Below are 15837 nucleotides of genomic sequence, written 5' to 3' on the forward strand. Positions count from 1 at the left end.
CTTATTTGTAGAATCTAGTGAACAAAATGAATTGACCAACAAAATAAGACCTGAAGCATAGAGGCATGGAACAGACTGACATACCTCGATTTGGGGTTGAGGGAACAAGAAGAGATAAACCAAATAACATATACTTATATGCATAGTCTATGGACACGGGCAATAGGGTAGTAATGACCTGGGGGTGGAGTGGGTAGGGGCTGAGAGAAGGGGTGGAAATGGGGGGAAATGGGAGATATGTGTAATACTATCAACAATAAAAAATACATTAAAAAAGAAGTGGGGTACTGATACATGCTACAATAAGGATAGAACCTTGAAAATATTAAGAAAAAGAGGCCAGACACATAAGATTCCATTTATATGAAACCAGGGGCCTAGTGCATGAAAATCGTGCACGGGTAGGGTTCCTAGGCCTGGCTGGCGATCAGGGCTGATCGGTGCCTTCTGGCTGCCAGCTGGGGCCTCTCTTCCTTGACTGCTGGCTGCTGGCCAGGGCTCTCCTTTGTTCCACACTGGCCCCTTGGTGGTCAGCGCACATCATAGCAAGTGATCGAATTCCCGGTTTCCCAGTAGAACTTCCAAGGGGACACTTTGCATATTAGCCTTTTGTATATATAGATATTCAGAAGTGTCAAGTCCATAGAAAGATTAGTAGTTGATTGAGGCCTGGGGGAAGAGGAAATCATGAAATGACAGCTAATGGTACAGGGTTTCTTTTTGGGGTAAAAAAATATTCTGGATTTAGACAGTGGTAATGGTTACACAACTCTATGAATATACTAAAAACCAATTAGTCATATATTTTAAAAATGGTGAATTTTATGATTTGTGAATTATATCTTAATTACAAAATTTTAAAACAAAACATAAACATTACATTCAATATTCACTGAGGAGCATTAATAATAGAAATAACTTATCACTCAAAAATTTATAATGTTAAATGGCTTTCTCTGCTTACTACAAATTTAAAAATAACAAATGAAATAGGGAATAAAGAATTGGACAATATAAAATATGACATAGAAGTGAAATACGATTACAACAAAAGATTCCCATTGAATTTTGCAATATGGAGGACCTTAGGAAGAACAGATTTAGAGGTGAGTAGGGCATAGAAACCTAACCATAGGAAGATAAATAATCAATCAGTTGTTAATATGCACACAGCAAGTTTATTCCATGCCTTTCAGAAGGTTTAGTATTAAGTTAAATGAGAAATGGGATAATTTTAGGAAGATTTTGGGTCAAAGATAGTCTACCCACCTCCCCAACATGACATGTGAACATGATTATATGATAAAAAGATAAAAACATTTGAGAGGTCAAAGATATGAAAAAACATAACTGATAGAAAAGGGACCATGAAGAAGTGGCAGGGGAGAGGATCCAAATTCCAGATGAAAGAACTGTTCTTGCACCAAAGGAACATACTTCCTCTATACAGACAGGAGCACAAGAGTGGGTATAAATGGAGTTCAATCTGTAGGCATTCCAGTGAGTGAGGAGAATGGAGCACCTATAGTTTTGGAGGTTTTGTTAAGGCAGGGAGAACTGGATACAAGGAGTCAAGAGACTTGAGGGTAATTGCAACAGGGTGATTGAATTGATGGGTAAAGAGATCTAGACTGGTAAGAAAGAAGTCAAGCAAGTTCAAAGAAATAATGTAAGCTGGCTAACCTTACATCATGTGGCCACCACTCTATAGTTTTGTTGGGAGAAAAGACCTGATCCCTTTGGCTTCTCTTATTGGATACAGGCACCAAAATTTCCCATGCCACCCAAACTAATAATGAAGAAGAACTACTCCAAAAGGAAACTGGAAACTGGGTGGCCAATAAATAACAAATGAACCATCACTTCACATTATATGATAGCATACTATCACAAGAACTGTTGTAACACAATATACAGACCAAATAAGTACGGGCCATGGACTCTAAGGCTTTACCCAAACACATCTTCCATTCTGCTATCTTCAAGTTTTTGCTCATGCTACTCCCTCTGCACAAAATGCTCATTTGCAATTTCAGCCTGTCTCTAAGTTCAGGGACTTACTACATCTTTCTACCTCCTAAAATGCCAAGTAGAGTGTCAGGCATGTCATAAATGCTGATTTGAGTTCTGATGAAAGAAAAAAAGGGCTAGGTGATCAGGAAAGGCTTTTTCACAGGAAAGTGTGATATTTAAGCTTGTCCTTAAAGATGATGATTATTCTGTTGCCCAAAAGAAATTTTTATTGAGTTTATTGGGGTGACAATGGTTAATAAAATTATATAGGTTTCAGGTGTACAATTCAAAAATACATCATCTCTACATTGTATTGTGTGTTCACCACCCCAAGTCAAGTCTCCTTTCATCACCATTTACCCCCCTTTTACCTTATTCTACCACCCCGCTTCCCTCTGGCAATTACCATAGTGTTATCTGTGTCCATGAGTATTTCTTTTTTCTTAATTCAAGCCAAGCCCTGGCCAAGTAGCTAAATTGGTTAGAGCGTCATCCAGATACGCCCAAGTTGTAGGTTTAATCCCCGGTCAGAGCACATACAAGAATAAACCAATGAATACATAAATAAGTAGAACAAAAAAAATCAATATTTCTCATTCAGCCGGTGTGGCTCAGTGGTTGAGCATCGACCCATGAACCAAAGGTCACAATTCGATTCCCAGTCAGGGCACATGTGCCAGTTGTGGGTTCGATCCCCATTGGGGGTACATGCAGAAGGCAGGCAATGGATGATTCTCTCTCATCATTGACGTTTCTATCTCTCTCCCTTTCTCTTTCTGAAATCAATAAAAATATATTAAAAACGATATTTCTCTCTCTTTCTTTCTCTCCCTACTCCCCTCCCTCCTTCTCTCTGTCTAAACTCAATCAATAAATAAAAATAAAATCTATTTAACCAATAAGTGACCTGGCCGGGTAGCTCAGTTGGTTAGAGCATTGTCCTGATACACCAAGGTTGCCAGTTTGATCCCCAGTCAGCGCACATACATAAAGCAACCAATGAATGCATAATTAAATGGAACAATAAATCATACTCTCATTTCTCTTCTCTTCAGAGTGTATAAACCGTTCCCCTTTAACCAAAAGAGAATTTTAACAGGAGGAGTGACAATGAAGATAGGCATATGCAGTAAGAAATTCAATCTATATATAAATGGGGGTTCCTATTATGAACAGTAGACAATGCTGGCAAAGCAACATTGATGTGGGTCTTGATTGACTAGCTAAAGCATTTGGACTACTATATTAATTTGGTCAGTGATTCTCAAAGCAAGGAAACAGGATAAAGAAAACCTTGGGGTGGGAGGGAAAGAAGAAGTTTTTATTTAGCTGCAGGGATAAAATTGCTAGTGTTAGAAGAGACCCTATAGATCACTGAGTTCAATTTGCAACATTTTACAGATGAGGAGATTGAGAGCCAGAAAGGTAAAGTGACCTACCAAAGTGACCCAACTTAACTAGGGAACTATAACTAGATTCACCTGGGACTAGAACCCCTGGATCCCAATTTCCAGTCTTGTTTTCCTTCTACCACATATGAAAATAAGCTATCACATATCCAGACTGAAATAAAGCATCTTCAAATATAAAAAGGAAGTACACATAAAGTCGTGTAACTTGAAGAACTGTGATACCATCATCAATTCCTGTGAATTTTTTCAACAGACAGGGCAACTATATGGAATATGTAAGATAACAATCAGAATAAAAGTTTTACACAATTGAGACAAAGAGACACATTTATCAATAAGTCCTCTAAGAAATAACTATACTCAAAAATCATATGCTTTGTGAGTCCTGCTAGATATGGAAAAATGCTGAAATTGCTTTTACTGGGATGATATCAAAAGGCAGAATTATATTACCTTACACAGCTGTGTTATGCAAAACAACATCCCCTGGTGGACAGAATTCACACACACACACACACACACACACACACACACACACACAAACAGGTGCACACACATATAACCACAACTCTGGCTTTTCCCTAGGCTTTTATTTTTTGGAATACTGGCATATTTTGTGTTATACAAGATTAAGTGCTTACCTCTATTTACACATTGAGATATTGTTAAAAATGAAAAACAAGCCCTACCTGGTTTGGCTCAGTGGATAGAGCATCGGCCTGAGGACTGAAGGGTCCCGGGTTCAATTCCAGTCAAGGGAACATGCCTGGGTTGTGGGCTCAATCCCCAGCAGGAGGCATGCAGGAGGCAGCCAATCAATGATTCTCTCTTATCATTGATGTTTCTATTTCTCTCTCTCTATTCCTTTCTATCTGAAATCAATAAAAATATATTTTAAAAAATGAAAAACAAGAAGTTTAGTGAACTCTGATATGTGAAGAGGGAGGGCTTTTGACTTGAAAGGAAACTAGGGTACAAAGCCTCCAGTTAGGATCTAAAGGCCAAGAAATTGAGGTACCTTCACTAGCCAATAGGGCAAAATAATTCCAACAGCATCATAAATGCAAGGACTTGCTGGGTTGAGGAAATCAAGAAGTACATAGCAGCCCTAACCGGTTTGGCTCAGTGGATAGAGCGTCGGCCTATGGACTGAAGGGTCCCAGGTTCGATTCCGGTCAAGAGCATGTACCTGGGTTCCGGGCACATCCCCAGTAGGGAGTGGGCATCAATGTTTTGAACTCTCTATCCCTCTCCCTTCCTCTCTGTAAAAAAATCAATAAAATATATATTTTTTAAAAGAAGTATATAGCAGGCCAAAGTGAGATATGAATGTTTGTTATACAGAAGACTTCTAAAGATTTGAAGGAGGGAATGAAATTGAGAATGGAGGCTCCAGGGTCCAATATGCTTTCTGGGAGGGTGCTTTAACCTTAATCAGGGCTCTAAAATGAAACAAGCCTTAGTGACAGATCCCATTAATAATCACCAGATCCTTAAGATAGCATGGAATTCCAATCAATGAATGTGTACAACTGTGTTTTAGAGTTCAGTATTGGGGAGATTATTTTAATATCTTAAGATTTACATTTATATTTAAAATAGTACAGATTGGAGCCCAGAAATAAACCCACACCTATATAGTAAATTAATATATGACAAAGGAGGCAGGAACATACAATGGAATTAAGACAGTCCATTCAATAAATAATGTTAAGAAAATTGGACAGATGCATGCAAAAAATGAAACTAGATCACTTTCTTATACCATATCAAGAATAAACTCAAAATGGATAAAACACTTATATATGAGACTCAAAACCCTAAAACTCCTAAAAGAAAACATAGGCAGTAAACTCTCTGACATCTCTCTTAGCAGTATTTTTTTAATATATTTCCTCAGGCAAGGGAAACAAAAGATAAAATAAATGGGACTACATCAAACTGAAAGTTTTTGCACAGTGAAAGAAACAATCAACAAAATGAAAAGAAAACCTACTGAATGGGAGAAAATATTCACCAAGGATACATTGATATGGAGATAATATCCAAAATTTATAAAAAACTCATACAACTCAACTGTAGAGAGGGCCTGGAAAAGGCCCCTCAGCTGATTGTCATCTGAATCCAGTGGTGCCCAGCAGAGCCCTGCCCTGGAAACATACCTTGCCAGAGGCAGGTGTGTTGTCAGCCTGACCTTCAGCTCAGGTGCCAGGAGGTGGGTTTCATTATCTAAATCCAGCCAAGCACCAGGAACAAACACGATTATCTGGGCCCACCCAGAAGTGACGATTACAAAGAAGCCACAAGAATGCACATAATCTCCTTTGTCTTGGGCTTTAGTAAAACTTCCTGGTGTTTTGCTGTATAAAGTAAATGTGCTGTATCGGCTCTGGGTCACTGTCTCCTCCTCAGAGGACAGCTGTCCCACCCGGCCCCAGCTTTTTCCTTCTATCTCTGTGTCTCTTTCTTTCATTTTCTCAATCCCCGGCCGTCCCTACTCAGGAACCGGACTGCGCTCTAGCCACGCTGGACATGGAAAAGAGAGAAATATTTATACTCGACACCAAGAAAATAATCCAATTTTTAAAAATGGCCCTGGCCAGTGTGGCTCAATTGGTTGGGTGTAATCCCATGCACTGAAAATTTGCTGGTTCAATTCCTGGTTAGGGCACATGCCCAGGTGGCGGGCTCAATTCCCAGGAGGAGGTGTGCAAGAGGCAGCAGGTTTATGTTTTGCTCTCACATCAATGTTTCTCTCTCTCTACCTTTCCCTCTCCCTCCCTCCCTCTCAATCTAAAAAAAAAAATCAATTAAAAACTGGGCGAGGACCTTAATAGACATTTCTCAAAAGAGGGCATACAGATGGCCAATAGGCATATGAAAAGATGCTCAATGTTACTAATCCTCAGAGAAATGAAAATCAAAACCACAATGAGGTATCACCTCATACCTGCCAAGATAGCTACTATCAATAAATCGACAAACAGCAAGTGCTGATGAGGATGTGAAGAAAAAGGAACCCTAATACACTGCTAGTGGGAATGTAGACTGGTGTAGCACTATGGAAAACAGTATGAGGGTCCTCAAAAAGTTAAAAATGGAACTTCCTTATACCCAGTGATTCTATTTCTGGGTATATATCCAAAGAAACTGAAAACACTAATTTGAAAGAATATATGCACCCCTATGTTCATTGTAGCATTATTTATAATAGACGAGATATGAAAGCAACCCAAGTGCCCATCAATAGACAAGTGGATAAAAAGTGGTGATACATATAAACAATAAAATATTACTTGGCCATAAAAACAATGACATCTTACCATTTGTGACAGTATGGGAGGACCTAGAGAGTATTATGCTCAAAAAAATAAGTCAGTCAGAGAACCACAAATACCATATGACTTCACTTATATGTGGAATCTAAAGAACAAAATAAATAAGCAAACAAAACAGAAATGGATTCATAGATGTGCAGGCCAGACTGATGATTGCCAGAGGGAAGGTGGATTGGGGGACTCAGTGAAAAAGGTGAAGGGATTAGAAGTACAGAATGGTAGTTACAAAACATTCACAGGGATGTAAAGTACAGCATAGGGCATACAGTCAATAATATTGTAATAACTATATATGGTGAAAATATGGGAGGGAACACTTTGTAAAGTATATGATTGTCTAACCACTATGCTGTACACCTGAATCTAATACAAAATAATATTGAATGTAAACTGTAATTGAATAAAAGAATAAAGTCTCAGTTCAGTTACTGGAGAAAAAAATGAGTGCAGATTAGTATTGTAGTTGTAGGAGCTACAGAGAAGTATAAAACTCATTCTCTGCCTTCGAAAACCTTCCCATCTAGATGAAGAAACAAGATAACCTATAACCCAACACAGTGCCAAATGAAGGGTTTAGGGCAGTGATGGTGAACCTTTTGAGCTCGGCATGTCAGCATTTTGAAAAACCCTAACTTAACTCTGGTGCCGTGTCACATATAGAAATTTTTTGATATTTGCAACCATAGTAAAACAAAGATTTATATTTTTGATATTTATTTTATATATTTAAATGCCATTTAACAAAGAAAAATCAACCAAAAAATGAGTTCATGTGTCACCTCTGACACGCGTGTCATAGGTTCGCCATCACTGGTTTAGGGGAATGTTGAGATGGAAGGGCAAGGAATAACTCACTGAAGTGGTAAGGTTTATGTTGAGTTGTGAAGGACCTGAAGGGATCTAAAAGGCAGGTTGGAGGGAAGGGCATTCTGCTTTGGGAAATGTGTAAACATAGGCCAGAAGATGAGAGGCTTATGAATGGATCATTGTGGGTGGAACAGGATTCAGTTCAAGAGTAGCTGGAGGATGGGAGAGAAGCTCAAGCCTAATTGCAGAGGGGCTTGGAATTCCAGTTTAAGTAAGATATTTGAAGAGTGGCAGTAGGGAGACAAAAGATTTCTGATGTGAGGGTAACATGACAAAGTGGCACTTGAAGAAAAATAATCTAGCTGAAGTGTGCATATGGAGTAGAGAAGAAAACAACTCTTAACTGGATAACCACTGCAGGAGTCAGGTAATAAGGAACTGAGGTAGAATCACAGATATTCTTTTTTTTAAATATATTTTATTGATTTTTGACAGAGAGGAAGGGAGAGGGATAGAGAGTTAGAAACATCGATGAGAGAGAAACATCGATCAGCCGCCTCCTGCACACCCCCCACCGGGGATGTGCCGGCAACCAAGGTACATGCCCTTGACTGGAATCGAACCTGGGACCCTTCAGTCCGCAGGCCGAGGCTCCATCCACTGAGCCAAACCGGTCAGGGCAAATCACAGATATTCTTGTTTGTGATGGACCTTGCAGATCATCTAAGCCAGTGGTTCTCAACCTTCTGGCCCTTTAAATACAGTTCCTCATGTTGTGACCCAACCATAAAATTATTTTCGTTGCTACTTCGTAACTGTAATGTTGCTACTGTTATGAATCGTAATGTAAATATCTGATATGCAGGATGGTCTTAGGCGACCCCTGTGAAAGGGTCGTTCGACCCCCAAAGGGGTCTCGACCCACAGGTTGAGAACCGCTGATCTAAGCCAAACACTACTAAAATGGTAACAGTGGAACTAGAATGAAAGGGAGTGATTCAAGAGACAACATGAACAGTATAAATCAACTTAACAAAGTATGAATCAGCTTAACAATTGATTGCTAAATATGAATACCAAGAGAAAAGAAGTAAAAAATAAAAAGCCTCTAAGGTTTTATGCTTGAGTGATTGAGAAAATGAAACTAGAAATTTTGTAAAATTCAGTGTGTATGTGGTGGGAGATGGGGATGAATGGTGATGATTTCAGTTTAATTTATTTGAGATGTCAGCTAGAAATCCTAGCAAAAACAAACTACCCCAAAAAGGTTTGTCTAATGTCATTAAGTCATTAAGAACAAAGTAGGTTTGCACTCCTAGGTTGATCTTTGTTAGCTAAATCAACTTCAGGAAATAGAATCCCCACTAGCAATGTGTCTTGTACATAATATGGAGTCAATGTAGTGGTGGTTGAGTTGAGAGAACTTCTGAACTCTTTTCCTCTTCCTTCTTTCCCTCAGTCTGACTAACCATGAGAAGTGTTAAAATCATTCCTTCCATAATAAACCCTCAGAGTTTCCCCAACCTAAGCATTTAAACTACATAGCAAAAGTGAGTTACAGGTCTGCAATGCTTCTGGGCACAGAGCCTTGTAGATTGATCCAAAACCTTAGTAATGTTCAAACTTTTCTTGCCCTTGTAGGCCATAGGTATGGCAAGAAGAAACAAGAATTACAATTCACAACAACACACACAAAATGAGATGTAATCTCATTTTGAAAATCAATTTCATGGTGGCTACTTAGCTTCAACCCTTGCTGTTCACCATCACTCCAATAAAAATTGCTCTTCATCTCTGAAGTGCAGGCCCACTGACAGGTGGATATGTATAGAGAATATTACTCAGCAGCCTATTATTTTAAAGTGGTTTCAGCAGCTAGCAGTAGGAAAGTCCCCATAAAGCCACAGGAGATAGGAAACCACCCTCCTCCCTTGGCTATTCCAAGCACACAGGACTATCATCTTGGTGAGAAACTGTCAACTAAAAACCCTCTCTCCCTCAAAGATAGAGTTTATAAATTGATTTCCCAGATGGTGTTCATTAAGCATTCACTACCACTCAAGCTCATAGTCCACTGGTCTTCAAAGTCAGTCTTAGCATTACAGATGATAAAGACTTAATAACCCATAACAGCTGAGGTTAGGCACAGGGAACCAAATGTTATCTCCTTCATAGTCTTCCTTTATTTCTGTCTTTAGAGCATTAGTTCTCAAATGGAATGAGCATCAGCATCACCTGAAAAGCCATTTTTTTCCAAACAATATATGTTTATGGTCCCACTCTAAAGAATCTGAGTGTAGCCAGGAATATGTGAATTTGGAATAAGTTTCCTAGGTAAAACCAATATGCACCCTTAATTAAGAACCACTACAATAGATTATCTGTATTATATATTTTAACCCAACAACCCTAAAAAACTCTAGGTAGGATCTGGGAATAGCTAGTTATTTTTATGAGAGAGAGAGAGAGAGAGAGAGAGAGAGAGAGAGAGAGAGAGAGAGAAACTGATTGATTCTGGGCCAAGATTCCTGATTACTGTATAACCACTCTAGTGCAAACAGCCATCGGGCCCCACATGTTCTAACCATACCAAGCCATTCACCATTACATAAATCACAGATTGTCACCCTAGAGTGCATAACAGAATTGCCCATAGAGTTTAAAATTATACATTTTGAAACCCCCACCCCTGGAGTTTCTGAGTGGGCTTATTCTGGGTTGGAATTCTGGACACATTGATTAGGGGGAGGTAGCTATGAGGGTAATTGGGATGAACAGTCTTGAAGATTCTCTTCCTCTAATAAAAGGTATCACTCAGGAACAACCAATACCTCCTACATATTTATTGACCATATTCTATCTACCAGACACTTTAAAAAATAAGTTTTATCTAGATACTAGAGGCCCAGTGCACAGATTCGTGCACCAGTGAGTTCCCTTGGCCTGGCCTGTGCCCTCTCGCAATCCGGGACCCCTTTGGGAATGTCAGACTGCCGGTTTCAGCCCAGTCCCCGCAGGCCAGGCCAAGGGACCCCACCGGTGCATGAATCTGTGTACCAGGCCGGTTTCAGCCTGATCCCCGCAGGCCAGGCCGAGGGACCCCACTGGTGCACAAATCCATGCAGCACTGGGCCAGTATGCATATAAGATCTTTGGTTAATCTCATCCCACCCTCCCCCCTTCCCTCTGAGATTCATCAGTCTGTTCCATGTTTTTCCATGCCTGTGTGTTGTGCATCTGAACCCTGGTGGTCAGTGCATGTCATAGCTACCAGTCAAGAGGTGAAACAGTCCCTTAGGCTTTTATTTATATAGATAATTCACATACCATAGAATTTACCCATTTTAGGTGTACAGTTTAATGATTTTTAGTAACTCTACCAAACTTCCACTACTACCACCCTGGCTGTGGTAAACCCATTCTAGAATATTTGCTACCCTCCAACAACCCCCCTCAATAAGTTATCTGGTACGCTTTAATCCCCATTCTCTCCATCTGGTATTCACTAATCTAATTTTTGTCTACATATTTGCCTATTTTGGATCCTTCATATAAACTGAATCATACATTATGTTTTTTGTGACTGGCTTCTTTCACTTAGTGTAATATTTTTGAGGTCATCCATGTTATAGCATGCATCCATACTTTAATCCTTTTTATGGCTGAATAATAATCCATTGTATAGAATATTATACTATATTTTGTTTACCCATCAGACATTTGGGCTCATTCCACTTTTTGGCTATCCTGAATAATGCTATGAATATTTTTGTAGAAGTTTTAGTGTGAATATATGCTTTCATTTATCTTGGGTAAATCTAGTAGTAGTAGTGCTGGGTCATGTGGTAACTCTGAGTTAACTTATTGAAGAATTACCAAACTGACTTCCAAAATAGCTACATCATTTTACATTCCCACCAGCAATGTATGAAGGTTTCCATTTCTCTACATCTCCACTTCTTAATGGCCTTTTTAATTATGCCATTCTAGTAAATGTGAAATAGAATCTCCATTGTGCTTTCATAAAAAAAGATTCATCTTTTTTTAAAAAAATATGTTTTATTGATTTATTTGAGAGAGAGAAAGGGAGAGAGAGAGATTGACTTGAAAGAGAAACATTGGTTGGCTGCCTTCCACACCCACCCCGACCAGGGATCAAGCCCATGACCTTTCGGTGCACAGAATATGAAGCTCTACCAACTGAGGCACACTGGCCAGAGCTCCATTGTGGTTTTTTAAATTTTATTACTTTTACTGAGGAATAGTTGACATGCAACATTATATTAGTTTCAGATATAAAACATGATTCAATATTTGTACATATTGCAGAGAGATTAAAAATGGCAGCAGAGTAAGTGGATGCTGCACAGACATGCTCCCAGGACCAAACTGGAATTACAACTAAAATACAGAAAAACTTCATGAATAATCAACAGAAGACTTGATGGAGAGAACCCTGATAACAGAAGACGAAAAGTGGAGACTGCATAGAGACTGCTAGGAGAGGCGGAGGCACGAAAAGCCTGGCAGGCTCCCACAGACAGCAACTGAAGTTCTGGAGAGATATCTCAGCTGTGGGGGTTGCCACTGAAAACTCTGGTGTCTAATCCCCAACTGGGCCCCCCAACAGAGAGTACCAGTGAGAAGGGTACCCACATAACATCTGGCTGTGAAGAGCAGCAGGGTTGCTGTCTGCCAGGGAGAGATGGCTGGAAATTCAGGTACCCTCTTAAAGGGCCAACACACAAAATTCCCTGTCAAGCCACCCACCTTGTGCTCCAGCAGAGGGAGGGCATAATGGACTGGAGCTGTGTGAGCAGAAGCCAGGATCAGGGGCTCTGGGTTAGAGCTCAGAAGGCAGACACCCTGGTTTCCTGTGCTGAGTCATCACCTCATGCTGCAAAGGTCATCTTTCTCATGCAGACATTTCCTATACAGGCTACCTTACCTGAGGGGAAGACAGTTGATCCACCCAATTGGAAAATACTTTGCCCCACAGTGCAGAATTGCTCAGGCCCATTAAGAGACTAAGAATAGACCTAGTTGGTTTTGCTCAGTGGATAGAGCATCGGCCTGCAGACTGAAAGGTCCCAGGTTCAATTCCAGTCAAGAGCACATGCCTAGGTTGTGGGCTTGATCCCCAGTAGGGGGCTTGCAGAAGGCAGCCAATCAATGATTCTCTCTCATGACTGATGTTTCTATTTCTCTCCCTCTCCCTTCCTCTCTGAAATTAATACAAATATATTTTTAAAAAAGAGACTGAGAATAACAATTAGCCTCCAGGCAGAAGCAATTGCCCCACCCAGTTAGAAAAAAAAACCAACAATAACAACCTCTTGCCACACCTGTGGACGACTGCCTGAGCCAATTCAAGACAAAATCCTATCAGTCTGTAGACAGAGGCGGTCTCTGGAGGCTTTGAATCTTTGCCTGATCTAATTAGTCAGAAAGAGTGTTTGATACTGTCCTACACTAGAGATTGAAAGGCGTACCAGATCTACCTAATACATAGTCACAAACCCAAACAGGCAGCCAAAATGAGGAGACAAAGAAACAACCTCCAAATGAAAGAACAAGAGAATTCTACAGAAGGATAGATAAATGAAATGCAGATAAGAAATTTATCTGATATAGAGTTCAGAATAATGATGGCAAAGATGCTCAACAGCATGAGAAAAGATATAGTGACTATGCAAACAGAAATAAAGAATGACATAGTACAAATAAAGAACACATTGGAAGAAATACACAGTCGATTAGGGAAGCTGAGGATCAAATCAGTGAATTAGAAGACAGGGTTGAAAAAATATTTGTACATATTGCTAAATAATCACCACAATAAGTCTAGTAAACATGTCACCATACATAGATACAGAATTTTTTTTTCTTATGAGAACTTTTAAGATCAATTCTCTTAGCAACGTTTAAATATGCAATACAGTATTATAAACTACAGTCACCATGCTGTACACATCTCCTTGACATTTATAACTGGAAAATTGTACCTTTTGACTCCCTTCACCCACTTTGCCCACCTCTCACCCTTCATCTCTGGCAACCAACAATCTGTTCTAGCTATGAGTTTAGTTTTTTTAATTTTTTTAGATTCTACATATAACTGAGATCACATGGTATTTGTCTCCATTGTGGTTTTAATTTGCATTTCCCTGATGGATAATGATGCTGAGCACTCTTTCATATATTTATTTAGCCATTTGAATAACTTCTGTGCTAAACTATTTGTTATTATCTTTTGCCCATTTATGTTCAGGTTGTCTTTTCATTGTGTTCCAAGAGCCCTTTATAAATTCTAAATATAAAATCTGGTTTTTTAATGTATTGAGAGAGAGAGAGAGAAAGAGAGAGAGAGAGAGAGGTTTAACTTATTTATACATTCCTTGGTCGGTTCTTGTATGTGTCCTGACTAGGGATCAAACCAGGAACCCTGGTGCATTGGTACAATGATCCAATCAATTGAGCCACCCAGCCTGGGCTGGGTATAAATTGTTTATTGAATATGTTTTGCAAATATTTTCCTGTGGTCTGTCACATTTATTCCATTTTTAAATGTTGTTTGAAAAACAATTTTTTTTAGGTCCAGTTTATCAGTTTCATCTTTTGGGGAGGGAGTGGGGGACTCTGTCTTTGGTGTCATACCTAAGAAGTTCTGTCCAGTCCAAAGTCTTGAAAAGTTTCCCCTATTTTTTCATCTAAAAGGTTTATTGTTTTGACACATTTATGTCTATCATACATTTTAAAATTTAATTTGAGGTAACATGGTCAATAATATTACATAAATTTCAGGTGTACAATATAATTCGGTATCTGTAAACTCTATTGCATGCTCACCACCAAAATTCCAGTTTCCTTTATTTCGTAAGTTAATTTTTGGACATGGTATACAGTGAGGGTCTAAACTGAACTTTTTACATGTGGATATACAAATGTCCCAGCATCATTTGTTGAACAGAGTATCTTTTTGCCCAATGAATTGCCTAGGTACATTTGTCAAAAATCAACTGACCATAAATGTCAGGGTTGTTAATATATAATCAATTCTGTTCCATTGACCGATATGCTTAGCCTATGCCAGTATCATACTGTCTTGATAACTATAGTTTTATAGAGTTTTCTGTTCCCTGAATATGCTATGTTCTCTCTCACCTCTTCCAGTTCTTTGTACATGTTATTCCTTCTGCCTAAAACAGTCTTATCTAGACAACTCTTACTTATTTTTCAGGTCTAAGGTGAAAAGATGCTTTGTCCAATAACTGTTCCTTGATTTCAAAAGTCTGGGTCAGGTATTCCTTCTTAGTGCTACAGATCATCCTATAATTACCTTTATCATTGCATTACATTTGCCTGTAAGCTCCATGATGGCAAAATCCTCTCTAATCAATTCAAGAGTTTCAGTTTCATTACTCTGTTCAGTACCTGATGCATAGGAAATGATCAATAAATATTTACTGAAGAAATGGACTGATTCTGCTTCTAGTTAAGGAAGACTAATTCAGACCAAATATCCTGCTGAAAACAAGAAAATTGTGATAAAATATAAATAATATATATATTTGAAGGCATCCAAGACCTAATAAGGCAATAAAGTATAATGGAGCCAAGATGCAGGAGAAAAAGAAAACCAAGAGAGGCTGTTTTTCTCATCAGGTCATTACAGAAGAGTCATCTGAGAGACAGCTGAGCTTTTAACAAGTGCAATAAACTAAAATAACAAACATTTGAATTCAGGACCCATCATTGAGGGGAACCCTAGATAAACCCTCAGATACTGGGTTCCAACTGAGAATGTATACACACTGAAAGGAAGGCTAAATCAGCCTTCAAGTGGCCAGCATCAAATTACCCCAAACTTGGACTGAATTTAGGTGATAATGGATTGCTAGTGCCCCTAACCACCTGCCTGAAATTAGCATAAATCCTTTCTGGATAAATATTTTAAAAGTTGAGGCCTCAATCCATCTCTATTATAGTTTTTCAGATACAATGTCTGCCACTCAACCAAAACTAACCAGGCATATGAGCAAACAAGGCAAAATAAATTTAAAAATCAAGAGAGAGAATAGACAACAAAAACATACTTTAAAGGATTGAGATAGCTTCCAGATGAAGAATTTCAAATAATTGTGCTTAATACGTTCAAGAAAAGACTAAATTGTCAATTTTGGCAAAGAACTAAATACTATTTTTCAAATGAACCAAGTAAAAATTCTAGAAGCCTACCTTGGTGTGTAGTATTTAGTGGAAGCATG

The 15837-nt window shown here is 38.9% G+C and overlaps 2 protein-coding genes across 2 annotated transcripts in view; one reads left to right on the forward strand and one right to left on the reverse strand.

Moving 5' to 3' along the window:
• Positions 1 to 503: 503 nt before the first annotated feature.
• EDA (ectodysplasin A) overlaps positions 504 to 15837 on the reverse strand; it is a 43962-nt gene continuing 28628 nt past the window's right edge. Inside the window, exon 3 of the mRNA XM_014533623.1 lies at positions 504 to 669. Coding sequence (XP_014389109.1) covers positions 652 to 669 — 18 coding nt within the window. The 3' untranslated portion in view covers positions 504 to 651. The remainder of the gene's footprint in view (positions 670 to 15837) is intronic.
• The window catches only part of LOC102243837 (E3 ubiquitin-protein ligase Siah1-like), a 4419-nt gene continuing 1211 nt past the window's right edge, over positions 12630 to 15837 (forward strand). The window contains 1 exon segment of the mRNA XM_014533622.1: positions 12630 to 12657. The gene's annotated coding sequence lies outside the window, so the exon portion shown is untranslated.

The sequence above is a fragment of the Myotis brandtii genome, unplaced genomic scaffold (genome assembly GCF_000412655.1).
Source record: "Myotis brandtii unplaced genomic scaffold, ASM41265v1 scaffold994, whole genome shotgun sequence".
Lineage (NCBI taxonomy): Eukaryota > Metazoa > Chordata > Mammalia > Chiroptera > Vespertilionidae > Myotis > Myotis brandtii.